The sequence below is a fragment of the Megalops cyprinoides genome, chromosome 15, assembly GCF_013368585.1.
Source record: "Megalops cyprinoides isolate fMegCyp1 chromosome 15, fMegCyp1.pri, whole genome shotgun sequence".
NCBI lineage: Eukaryota > Metazoa > Chordata > Actinopteri > Elopiformes > Megalopidae > Megalops > Megalops cyprinoides.
The window spans coordinates 8,655,787-8,669,108 of record NC_050597.1 but is presented as its reverse complement, the minus strand read 5'-3'; the positions used below and the strand labels follow the sequence as shown (position 1 = coordinate 8,669,108).

At 40.4% G+C, this 13,322-nt stretch overlaps 2 protein-coding genes across 2 annotated transcripts in view; both read right to left on the bottom strand.

The window, feature by feature from the left end:
* LOC118790083 (protein bicaudal C homolog 1-A-like) overlaps window positions 1-5,589 on the bottom strand; it is a 52,104-nt gene extending 46,515 nt beyond the window's left edge. Inside the window, exon 1 of the mRNA XM_036546894.1 lies at window positions 5,266-5,589. Coding sequence (XP_036402787.1) covers window positions 5,266-5,458 — 193 coding nt within the window. The 5' untranslated portion in view covers window positions 5,459-5,589. The remainder of the gene's footprint in view (window positions 1-5,265) is intronic.
* Window positions 5,590-8,513: 2,924 nt separating this feature from the next.
* LOC118790019 (transcription factor A, mitochondrial-like) lies at window positions 8,514-13,152 on the bottom strand. The gene is made up of 7 exons (XM_036546811.1): window positions 12,976-13,152; window positions 11,941-12,080; window positions 11,606-11,676; window positions 10,369-10,518; window positions 9,646-9,741; window positions 9,384-9,440; window positions 8,514-9,267 (listed from the first exon to the last, which is right to left on the bottom strand). The coding sequence occupies exons 1-7, from the start codon at window positions 13,050-13,052 to the stop codon at window positions 8,998-9,000; spliced, it is 861 nt and encodes a 286-aa protein (XP_036402704.1). The 5' UTR covers window positions 13,053-13,152; the 3' UTR covers window positions 8,514-8,997.
* Between the last annotated feature and the right edge of the window lie 170 nt (window positions 13,153-13,322).

Here is a 13,322-nt window from a genome sequence, read left to right as displayed (position 1 = left end):
GCAGGGGTGGGGGCTGCCAACCTGCCAGTCTCTATGCTCATGACCTGATCCAGCCAGGTAGCTATGAGGTCCAGAGAGGGTCAAAATACAGGCAGTCCATCTCATGTGGTTGCTTCTGAGTCCGACTCACATGTCATAAAACAGAAAATGGCAAAAATAATACATCACATTAAATCACTTTTTATGGACTTTTTTGTCTCTGTAATAATAGCATAACCTTTACATGTAAAGGTATGGCTAATTCTCCGGTGTGTTTTAAATAACAAGTTAAACTTTTAACTGAGAAATATGAAGCCTTTCTCAGTCTAAAGTGTTCTGAGACTCAGGGCAAAAAGGGTAATATATTCTACTCATATTTGTGTTTGGAAAATTACAGCCATATGCTTATGACACAAACTGTGCAGAGCCAAAAAATGTCAAATCTAAATGAAATATGAACAGGGGTGTGGCCTCCTAGTCATAAAATGATATATTCATAATCATAGTTTCAAAAGTTCTGTTGAGGTTTTCGTGCCACTTTTTCAACTGTTTCCACTCAAAATGCTTTTGACTTCCTCTGAGTTCTCAGAAATTAGTTTTCCAGTGTGAGGAAGGAATGAAGAACAATCCATTCTACATTATTGGATTGTACATATTGGATTGTACTCCAAATATTCAGCACTGCCCTGTTGCCACTAGTGCCATGAGACAGCGAAATGATGTTCATGCCAGCCCCTGATGTGCCTGTAGGCCCTGTTAACCTGCTCCTACTACCTGTCATCCTTATCGGTGCTTATTTCTCCTTATATTGCATGATAAGCACCTAGCTGCTATTTAAAGAAAACATTATTGTAATTATTATCATTATGAAGAATCGCCATCATCATCATCTGCAGAGGTCTCATTCAAATAAGACAATCATGACTCAACCATACACTCACCCAAGTTAAGGGAGGATGTACATTTATGTCATAGTAAATATGTTCTGAATAGGTATTCTGCAAATGACTGATTGAAATTCCTTTTATGGCTAAAATTCTTCAGAAAGATTCTCAGTTATAACCATATAACCATGTTCCTCTTTTGCTGGGTGCAGCCATGGTCAAGCACGCTGGGCACATAAAAAGCCCTTTGTATTTTTATAATGACCACGGTAAACCTACAAAACAAGGTCTCATCAAAGCTGGAAAGGTCTGCCGTCTGGATGGAGTAGGAGACCAAAGGGAGGTGAGCGTGTCAGTTCTGTCAGCCAGGAGCACGGCTTACAGATGTCCAAAGTCACACTGGTGACGCAGTCCTGACTAGCCTGCTTAGCGAGACAGTGTGTGAAGCCCTGGGATGAGGAAATTAAGTGAGACAGCTTTGTTATTGCTACCGATGTACTTTCTTAACATGGACAGGACATTGCGATTCAGCTGGCCCACCCGTCTGTGAGTCACTTCAAGTTTCCGAACAGGAAGCTGGAATCACTTTCACAGACGGCAAAACCTAGAACAAAATGCAGCAGGTTTCCCTCATGATAAATTCATGACAGCATCTCATGATCTAGTTCATTGTAGAACACCTAGTTCCACTAGTCCAGAGCAAACAAAGTCATGTGTTACAGCCCCAGATGTTTGTGGGTAATATGGCTCTGTCTCTAATCAAAGCACAAAATATCATATTTATCTTCATTAGCATGTCTGATAAAAGTATAACTCCAATAAAGCTTTTTTGCTGGTACCTCCCATGAGGATAGTGGATGCTCTAGAAACTGAAAAAACAAGAAATTCCCAAATCGTGTGCAACCACTGCTCTACTTATGCACCATTCATTCCAGCTACACACTGCCCCCAGAGGGCCAGGGGTGTAACCCCAAACACGATATTCGTATGGATTTTGTTACTGGAACGCAATTGCATAAAGAATTTCAAATCATATGTTTTTCAAACTCTCAACCCTGCTATGATCACTCACCAAAACTGTCATCATCTACTCCAGATGTTCTGTTAATATCGAATTCCTCTAGCTGTAATTATACAGTTCTGTCTACTTTTGATAGAGGAATAAGAATAACACATATGCCTCAATTACTTTGACTAGATTGAATGATTAGGGGTGGGGCTTGATACAGTGTCTATGTTGTATTTTTTTTTTTTTGGGGGGGGGGGGGGGCTTTTTCTAAATCAAGTAAGGTATCTTTGATTTTTAAAGCTTCACCTTAAGTAACAACCGCATGTAATGCTCACAGTATGAAAACTGTTCTGCTCCACAGAACAGAGAAAAGTACGTAAAAACGTAAAAACATTACAGATTCAACAGGAGCCAGACAGAAAAAGGAGGTACACCATTCTTTAACATACACTGAACACAAACAACAAAGCAGTCATATTAAAAATGAGGGAACAAACTGTATTTCAACTACTATGTTGATTCCTAAACAAAGACATTTTAATGCAAAATCCGTTGCTACCGTAAAATAGCTTAATACACGACACAAGATCTCCTTGTCATGACAGGCGTATACTGTACATGTGAGCAGAGAGACGTGGCACAGGACATAAGTTCTGCTTTTGCCGATTTCCAGGAAAGGCAGGGATTACATGCAGCTTTGAGGAATGCGCAGAGCAGCAGATCCTCAGCCAAAGCCACGATGAGCACAAATGAAACTGAGTCTGTTACAGATCCTGGGGAAGTAATCCTTAAAGCAGCTGCTACCAGCCCTGTTAGCAGGGCCTCATTACCAACCTAAAGGCTGAGGATTTACCTGACATCTTCCCACATAAACAATCATTGCTGAATGCCTAAACCACAAAAATATGGCAGCAAAAGTCACAGTTGTTGAGTTTTCCAACTATTAGAAACTACATAGAAACGAACAACTTCAAAATCAAAAGGTCTGGAAAAAGCAGCTTCCTGTCTGGTAATATCACCTCCGATGTACATTTATTCATTTAGCAGACGCTTTTATCCAAAGCAACTTACATAGGTTACAGTTCTTTACAATGTTATCCATTTATACAGCTAGATATTTACTGAGACAATTGTGGGTTAAGTACCTTGCCCAAGGGCAGCAGCATCCCAACAGGGATCGAACCAGCAACCTTTCGGGTACGAGTCCTGCTCCTTAACCACTATGCTACACTGCCGCCACAGGTATATAATTCTATGATGTAATTCTCTAAACTGTTGTAATGCTGAAGGGAGTGTGGCTTAAAAGTCAGAATCCACACTGTAAGACAGTCAAAGAAACCGACTCATTATAGAGTGTCATCTTAGAGTGATCACATTTTTGTACAACAAAAGGCTTTACAGAAGCACAGGGCTGGAAAAAATAACAATAACAAAAATAATTAAAAGAGAAAAAAAAACTTCTTTATATTTTATTTCATCATATGTCCTGAGACAAGAACAGGTTTGCACACACACAAAGACCTACACAAATACACAGTTATTCATTTTTGAGTCACCAACAACAATTAGGGGTGAGTATTCCCTATAAGCCAAAGGGAAAGTATGTAGGTCTTTTAAACAAAGAAAGGGGATGGTGATCCTTTGATGGTCTACGGAGACTGACCACATGAGTCCTCCTCAGCTTTGTACATGTCTGGGAAAAGTCCTCTCCTTGCAACTGGGAGTGTCATTTACTCTGTACCATGCATGGCCCCTTCCAGCCATCCTTCCATGTGCATATAGCAGGTCCACTGACCCCACAGACATTAACTCTGACATTAACTTAACACTATCTTGAATGAAGAAAGTTGGAAATAGGTGCCACCTCATACATCAGAGGCTATGTCAGACCAAGGTTTTGCTCGACGTAAAAGCAGAAAGTAGGAATGCAGAGTGGTTGAAAATTAACCTACCCCCAGCAGAGAAAACCCACTTCAAGCAAATTCCACACAAGCCAACAGGGGTGAGTCAGAGACGGGGACAAACACCATCTCTCACAAAATTACACTCTTCATTCCTCACAGCCCTTCATTTGAAATTGTTAGGTCTGGTACCAGGAGTCCCTGAAGGCCATACCCGGTGCCCTTGGACCTGTCATGTCCTGAAGAAACACCTTTGCTATTGTTGCTTGATTATCATAAACACACACTCCTTGACAGATAGTTACGTATCAATGTCATGTCAGCATTGAATGGACAGTTTGATCAACCACAATTCATTTAAGAAAACAAATTATACAAATATATATGTATAGTCTGTCAACAGGACCAGAACAGGAAACACTAGCGTATAAAAATCAATGCTTACTTTCCTCATTTGCAATGGTGTCAGAAGACAGACTATAGCCAGATGCAGTGCAATATATTGAAGAGTGACCCCTTCTGGCAATGCTCAGTGTGACGAATCAGACAGTTGTTGGAAGGAAGAACTATTTTACATGATAAGGACTGAGGGTAATGAGTCTGTCACTCAATGTAAAACAATTTTAATGTATACGCTCCTTGACGGATTGTATTACAGCTCACTTTAGTATTGGAAGGATGAACGTTTTTCTCTGAAAAATAACAGTAATGTCCCTCGTACGTGGCTTCTCAATAAAACAATGTAACTACCACTGAGTTGCATTTTCAGTATTTTAATTTCACGTTCACAGTAATTGTCGATAGCCTCTGTTTGAAGTTTTAAAGTTGGTCTTTGACTATAGATGTCGCAATTAGCCTAAGACAAAAGTAGAATGACATGGGATATCCAGCAACAGAATTTTGTAACTTTTGCAGGCAAAACTACATACTAACAGCAAGTACTCATTGGTTGATATTAGGCTCCACACTGGTCAGAAGTCAGCGAATTCGATGCAATTTTGAACTTAGTAAAGTCATAACTTGGTATCACAATTTGGTAAACTTGATAATCAAACACATCCAATCGTTACAAAATTTCGGCCTTCCAGACATACCAATCAAACTCGAATAACTGCCCGTACAGGGCCGGTCCACATCATTAAGTATTGTAACGTTATGCATGTGTATTCTAACCAGGAAGAACTTATATCTGTAGCAGGTAGAACCGGTAATCTGTCACCTAGCTAAGACTTTGACCCACAAAACCATGCGAGGTTAGTCTAAAATCATACAACAGAAACAATCTGCTCCCTATATAACATCATGGTCAAGTATCATTGTCAACGTCATTGCTTGAACTCCAGGAAGATTTGTACACTAAGTTGGGATAAGCTGAGAAGTTGAAGATAAAAGCGCCCCCCGCCCCTTTTCCCCTACACTAAACAAAGGAAAATGTAGAAGTTTCAAACTGTGTCTAAACTCAAATATATTTTCCACCTACTTAGACATTTACCTAATAGCATGACTTCCAGTTTCTTACGATCCACGCGAAACCTCTCCTCTGTCCACTCCGGGTCTAGCGGTGCCGGCGGTCCGCTGGAGTCATCCTCGGAAACGGGGACAGGGGAGTCGGTGCTGCGCTCACTGTTCGAGCCCGGGTCCGAGTGTTGCATGTATCCACTCAAAGAGTCGCACTGAGCCGCCATGGCCTCTGCAGAACACCGTTTCCAGACGACACAGCGCCTCGCTCTGATTTACAGCAATACCATGTAGTGGGCTTAAAAAGTAATCGCCCTCATTCTTCTCGCTTCTCACTAGCAATCCGTAATAGTCATTGTTTCGGGCTAGTCCTTTTTTCTGCGCACGGTCTCCTTAATCACTACACCTTTCTTCATCTAGCACCGCCCTTACATCCGACCCACGCCAAATTCATTCACCACGCACACGCAGAAAACATTCAACTTTGCGGACGCACCGTAAGCCTTCGAGGAAACTTCACGTGTCAGACACATTAGTGCCCCACACCCATTTCCAAAAAACCCGGTCCTCCATCCTCCCCCTCCACTAAGCACTCTGCGTTTCAATATTGAATATTTAATACTTAAGTCACAGAGGAACTTTGAATACAGCATTCTCTTCTCAGCATTACTAAAAATACACGCAGCAAAAGTACGTTATAACATATTATAGCATGCACGTGTCTTAATAGCTAGCAGAGGGGGAAACGCAGATGCATCGAGGAGAAGGAAAACACAAATGCTCACGGTAGAAGGAAAATAGTAGTATTAAAATAAAAGTATTAAAATAGAAGTAAATATAAATATTAAAATAATGGAACAGGGAGCTCGCAGCATTTTATTTATCTGCTAAAATTTACGCACAAAAGTAGCATGCAGATTTATTTATTTATTTTTCTCTTACAGTTTTGAAAAACAAACAAACAAAAAAAAAAAAAAGTCAATCAGAATGCTAAGTAATCAGATGTATTGCGCGTAGTTATTCGACTGTGTAGAGATATTTACGGACACAATTTCATAATATATATTCCGGTATGTTCCAGTGTGAGAAATCTAATAATCGAACTTAAAAAGAATCATAGGTTGTGGAAGCTCAGTATACACCGTGTAGGGTATGGTGTGAAAATACACCACAAAGTTTTCTTACCTATATAGGTTAATTGTTCATATGACCTTAATGCTGAATGCACCACAGGTCTTTGTGGAACTAAAAATGTTTAGTACAGCCAGGGGGGCGGCTGCTGTATCTGGTGGAACCACGTCTGTAGCCCACATGGTCAGGCCAACACAGGCTGACCTGTAGCTTCGCTGGGACACAACTTAAAAACATAAAAGAGCTCAATTAACTAAATTCACCCTTTGTATTATCATACACCTCTGCTCCAGGGCAACTCAGGAGTTCTGGCTGGGGAGAGCCTTATATTCTCCTGTAGGTGCTGTTTATTCTCAATGGCTGCAGGTGTGTGTTGGGACTCTCCATGGTGCTGCAGCCCAGGTGAGACAGGCACTGTCCATGGTGCTGCAGCACCTCCAGTTTTTGTCAAAATGGGGGAGGCAATGTTTTGGTTGTGAAGCGTTCAGGGTATCACCTTACACTGCATCGAAACTGATCATGTATTAACACAACACTTGGATAAAAGGTGTAGATCCAATTTGGCCATCTTGTGTTGTGTTCTTAATCAAGTACTGATTTTTTTTATATTTCTTTCTATTTTTAAGTCAACATGGCATTAATTGGGGTCTGAAGGTTAAGGGAAGACATGTTGAGCCGGAAGGATGCAGGCTCCATTCCCAGCCAGACAGATGTTAAATAAGGAGCCTGTAAGTAAATCACACAATATGTAAACTTGCTCTGCATACGAATGGCCGCTGTGACAAGTGTTTAAAATGCAATACTCTTATGGGACTATGCAGAAGCATTCACTATGCGTGTTCCTGATGCGCAACATTAATATTTCATTTCTGGATAGCAAGGACCATACAAAACATGAAGGGTCCTTCAGACCCCTGTGTGACTTAAAATGTTCAGGGGCCAAATCCAAGAAATGCCTTTATGCTGTGAAAGAGGCCTTAGCAGAGTGGCCCGATCTCTTGTGTGCAGGCCGTACTGCGTTCCTGGTGGTTGCTCTCTTTTTGATACTAGCTGGGCTGTTTAGACTGACATTTCTGGGGGTGAATGGTACTTCCTGCCTCTTTCCTGGTGACTGGTCTGCTGGTTTGGATTTTGAAGTCTGAAGTCAAGCTCTTCTCTCTCACACTCTTCTAGATCAGTAATGCAGAAATTTAGTTGGCTTTGCATTTGTCAGAAATAAATGACATACTATTGTGTCTATGATACTGAATATTATTTACTTTATATACACATATTTATATTAAAGATCTGTACTTTTAAAGTGGTCATTTTTCAATTCTCCTTGAATGTATGGAGAGTTGGTTGGTTTTTTTCTGTCCCAACATAAATGGCTTGAGCCAAAATTTAACACTGAAACATCCCAATTTAAAACCAATACATTTTCAATGGCCTTGTGTGGCCACACAGCCTGAGGATAGTCTTCTGTTGGTGATACTGACTGAAATAATCTAGAAATTTAGCAATAACTTCCAATTAAATTAAAGATGCATTTTAGTACATTTTATTTTAGTCATACGTCATTCACCATTTTTGGTTGTTCCATGCGTTAAATCGTAAAAAGCTGGATACGTGCTGCCACCTACTGCTCAAAAGTAAACATAACACCTGGGATGTGTCCAGAGATGGCAAGGAACTACAATGCAAAGCCAAACTGGCAGATGGTCATAGCCATAACAACACTCCAAACAACACCCATAAAACTGCATCAAGGAAATCAGAAATATCGGTACTACTTTTGAGTAGTACAATGTACTACTGGTCTGGAAGTGTTGTTAGCCTCGTCTGACACTATTGCTCATTCAACTTGAAAAGATACACCTCTGTTCTTCTGTGCTGGAAGTCGCTCTGGATAAGAGTGTCTGCTAAATGAATGTAATGTACAGTATTTCATGTAATCTCAAATCATTAGCTCCACAGAATTTCTCAAATGCTCCCCCTGTAAAACATGTTATGCTGGCCTTGCTAAAATATTCAATGGACTATGTGCATTCTGAAAAATTCACAGAAATGTTTATTAAGTGCTTAATAACAGGATACAAAAAAATGACTTTCCAATGTCTGCGTATGATACACCAGAAACAATGGATGGTATTCTTCAAAGCAGATAAACTTTTGTTAGCTATAAGGATCTGCAACCTTTGTACTGCAACCCTGGATAACGGCAACTCATGTTGAGGTTTTCACTCACTGTTCACCATTATGAATGAACTATTTTACAATCTTTAAGATATGAAACATCAGGACATTATTCTGAGGGCACATTAGTTGGCAACTTCGCTTCTTTGGATTTTTTATTTTTTTTTACTTTTAAGGGATTTTTTCCCCAAATTGCACTCAGTTGTTTTGAATCCAGTAAAAGCAGGACAGCTTCAGCGTACCTTTGAGCTCGAAATGACAGACTGGGTTACACAGAGTTGTTAATGACTGGAAACCATGCACATTATTTCATACTGGGAATTATCACCTCTTCCATGACTACATGTGCCCAGATGTTCGGAGGCACAAGCTACCAGGTCAGACTTTATTACCCGAAGTGTCTCCTATAACAGAGCAATACTAGAAAGGACAGTGATTTGCCAGTATGCTTTTTACAAAATCACTCTTCATTCTTCTTCATGTTCCCTCTTGGCATTCTCAGGTTTGGGCCAGTAGAGGCCTTGCCGCCTGCAGACTCTGCAGGGACTTTAGTCTTAACAGTCTTAATATTGGCCTTCCTTCTGATTCCTTTTGCTTTCCCAGTTTTTCTGGACCTCATTTCCTTCCTTCGAATAAGATCTTCCCTCCCAATCTCTCTCATGTGCCCTTCCCATGACTTCATCTCATTCTCATAGCGGACTTTATCATCTTCTGCGAGCTGGATGTAGACCTTAAACAAAACACAAAATTATACAAATTACTACTCAACAGCAGAAACAGAAAAACTACCAATCAGTATCAATCAGCTCACTGGTCAGTTTTATTGCATTTGATTTTAAAACTCACCTTTTTATAAGAGTCAGGCAGTTTTTGCCAATCGTCCGTTAACGACTTCATCTTTCCCTAATAAACAAGCAAATTGTTTGCAAGGTCACCAATTACAGTTAGGTATTATCAGAGCACCAAAGGTTACCATGACAAATGATTAGGAAACATTAAGAGAAAAGACTCCACAAATATTTCTCAGAAGTCTTTTAATTATCACTGTAATGGAGGTCACACTTCATAGGCCAAGAGCTTGTCTGTCACATACTCTACTCTGCAGTACCTGCATGCTTGCACCTTTTGCCTCCTCGAAGTGTTCTGCCATGAAGATATTAAAGGCAGACCTGCACCCCTTCGGTTTCCCCAGCATGGTCAGCTCCTGGAAGCAGCAAAAAAACAAAGAGAAAAACACTTTACAGTACAGTACAGTACAAACATCACTATTAATAGGGATTTTTTATGCTGGGTGTTCATCACTCTGTTATTCTATTATTATTTTGACGGGTGCTCTCAGCAAAAGCTCTTTCACACTCTTTCCTGATCACATGTGAGCAACTATTCAGAAACAGTCTTAAAGAATCAAGTGTGCAATTTATGTGAGTGTAAACAGCTGTGGCTGAAAAGCACAAACTCCCCGCTCAAATCAAGGTTCATATTTTCCATTACATCTCAGAGAAATATTACTGACAACTAACATTTCAAGCACTCTTTCTATTGTGTCCTATGAAACTGGGCAACTTTGTGTGTGGGCTTCCTCTACAATCCGGAAGGCCAGTCAATCTCTTAGGAGTATCAGCAGACTGATGTTAACAATAATTGACATTAAATGACATTGAGCTTGTGGGCTATCAAGAAAGATGGAGACATTCTGACTACTGTTAAAGAAAAAAAAAATTATTGTTCATAATTTTTCCAAGATGAGATATGAGCAGTTTCCAAGATACTTCAACTTTTAGCAAGATACTTTATTTTTTAAATTTAAAAAATAAAAGACCATTCTCCTCACCCTCTTCTTCCTGATAACCTTCCGTTTGGCCCGCTTCTGCTGCTTCTCCTGCTTGAGTGCTGCAGACTGCGCAGGCGTGAGCTGGGCCTGGTACTTGATCATGTCTGCTTTGTACTGCTCCCGTGCTGCCAAGGCCGCCTGCTCAAATGGCTTCAACAGAGAGAGGTGTGCACAACAACCATCGTGGCTGCGTTCTTATCACAAAAGCTTTCCGACGCTGCATCAGCTCTGGTCTTGTCAAGGGAGCCAGGCTGCACAAAAGCTGTGCATGGAATCACAGTTCTGGATGATTCCTTCCATTCACTATGCCATATTATCAAGTCCTACAGATCAGTGAATATGAATCTTGTGTAGCAAGACGGCATCAAACAGGACCCCTTTCTAAGTGGAGCACACCTTTGACCTCAACACAAACTGGCAACAGAGGTCATGCACCATGTGAAGTGTGCATATTTTGCAGGCTTTACACAGCTCTGCTTGGGAGCAGACCCCTCAGTAAAAGTAAGCAATAAAAGGGAGAATTAGAGAGTGCATATGGAGAGTATAGGACCATGAGAAATAACATGCAAATATTAGCATGCAAAAAGCACCTTGTAATTTTTCTGTGTACAGAATACAAATGTCTTAGGATTCTGGGCAGATGGGGACAGTACTGAGGCATTCATAAATAATTTTTTTGATAATGCTTATTTAGTCTGATACTCTATGTTGGGCCCAGAATAGGCTTTTCTTGTAGTTTCTTAAGAGTTACCATTTGACATTTAAGCTTTGATGAAAGAAAAAAAGGCACATATACAATTTATCTGAGAAGGACATATCCTGTAAGACACTTATTTTGCACACACAAAGAAATTAATGCTCACAGAAATAAATACTCACAGCAGTTTAGTAAAATATAACTGCTAAAATTAACTGTTAATATAAACTGCTAAACCGCTAATATAACTGCTCAAAGTAACTGCTGCTCCACATTTGAATTAAAACAGGAAAACATTGTAAAAAAAAAAAAAAAAAACAGTTGATGAAGACAGACTCAATTCTTGCAGATCTGCCATGTTCAATGATGTCTTATCTGTGACTAAGACTTGTATGATTACAGGCTTTATAGCAAAATTGAACCTGCTGCTTGTGTTCAAAGAACCTGATACACTGATTTTTAATTTGAGCATAGGCTCGTGGAAGATGATCATCGTCACCAATAAGACAAAATGATTATGAAGAAAATGAACAACCTTACCAGTTTCTGTGCAGGTGCCAGCGCTTTCCATTGCTGTGCAATCTTTTTAGTTATATCCACAAGCTTCATATCTGTAAAACATTAAATGACAGGTCTGCCTTTACCACAATCCAGGTGCTTAGCTTCACAAACACACTTATCCAGCTCGACTAGGAGTCCAGGGAACAGAGCAACATGTGGTACCACATGCACAACCATCAGGTCACAGCTGCAAATGGCTATGCTATATTATGACAAACATCGTTTTAGTAAATGAAGCACTAACGACCCCACACAACCGTCTCAACCGTCTACCTGGTCACCCTTTCAGAGCCAGCTGTCGGGTCAGTCTTTACCTGGATACTGCTTGGAGATGACAGGATGTTGCTGCTTCATGAATCGAATGTATCCAGTGGGGGGCCTACGAGGAGGACCATCAGAGGTTGTACTGAAGCTCTTTACCACTGGACCCAAACATGCTGGATTACAGGAACACCTAAGAATGCAAGAAATGACACATTAGGCAACTAACCTCAAATAAATCACCTTTCTCATTGGGTGGCAAATATAGTGGCCTTTTCTGCAACTTTGTTCAGAATTAGAAAGATAAAATGAAATGAACCAAAAACTGTTCCGTTAGGGTGGCAGTGTAGCATAGTGGTTAAGGAGCAGGACTCGTAACCAAAAGGTTGCCGGTTCAATCCCCGCTGGGACACTCCTGCTGTACCCTTGGGCAAGGTACTTAATCCAGCTGTATAAATGGATAACATTGTAAAGAACTGTAACCTATGCCAGTCGCTTTAGATAAAAGCGTCTGCCAAATGAATAAATGTAAATGTCCCAAAAGTGTTAATTTGTCAAAAAATTATTAGATGGCAATGGCAGGGGTCCACACTTCAATCCACATTCATGCATTTATAAAAACTGAAAGAAAAGGAGACACACACAGGCTGGCGCCCCCTACAGTGCGTGGAATAATACAGGCAAAGCTGCTAACCCGAGTTGTACGCGAGAATCGAAATAACATCCATATGGAGCGGCAAACTGGCTGTGTACTGACACACGGAGCGTATATTAATTGGACATGTAAATATTCTGAGTGTTTGTACGCTCAAAGCGTTCTTGATAGAGATTAAAATACGTAGTAACAAGCAGCTGTTACTAGCCAGCGCGTTACAACGTGCAAGACCTATTCATAATATTGAAAGCCAGGTGACTGAAGTAGCTACAACACTTTAGCGGTAAGAAGCATTTAAGGATGAATGTTTTAAGAGCAAGGTGACAAGAGGTTAGCCAAGTGTAACCACCAACAGGAAATATAGTTAGCTCGCTAGCTACCTAGGCAGCTAGCTAGCAATACTAACACTTGCGAGCTAAAATGGTGGTCTTACCGTAAGAGCAATGCATTTGTGGAGAGACCTAAAAATCTACTCAATACGTTGCCTCCCACTGAAATCAAGGACATCATTTTAGATACATCCGACTTTAAAATATATACATACAAAAAGACAGTAACTATGCTACCGAGGCAGCTAACTTGGCCACAATATTGCCTTCTCCATCCATTCCCCGCCCAGTTAGAGGCGCTGGTGTCACCGGTGCATTGTGGGCGAAGGTCATACTACTGTCTCTGTAATTACTAGCAGTACTTTCCATACAAAACATTATCTGCACCACGGCCGAATAAAGCAATGAAAGAGTGAGACTAAAAATAAATTATATAGAATATTAATAGAAT

Bases quoted from the DNA above. Each gene is read 5' to 3' on its own strand.
- LOC118790019 (XM_036546811.1), bottom strand. From the start codon at position 13,052: ATGATGTCCTTGATTTCAGTGGGAGGCAACGTATTGAGTAGATTTTTA. The intron at 9,441-9,645 runs GTACTGCAGAGT...CTTGTTTATTAG, and splicing joins CAAAAGGTGCAAGCATGCAG to GGAAAGATGAAGTCGTTAAC. The intron at 9,268-9,383 runs GTGAGTTTTAAA...GTTTTGTTTAAG, and splicing joins TGCCTGACTCTTATAAAAAG to GTCTACATCCAGCTCGCAGA.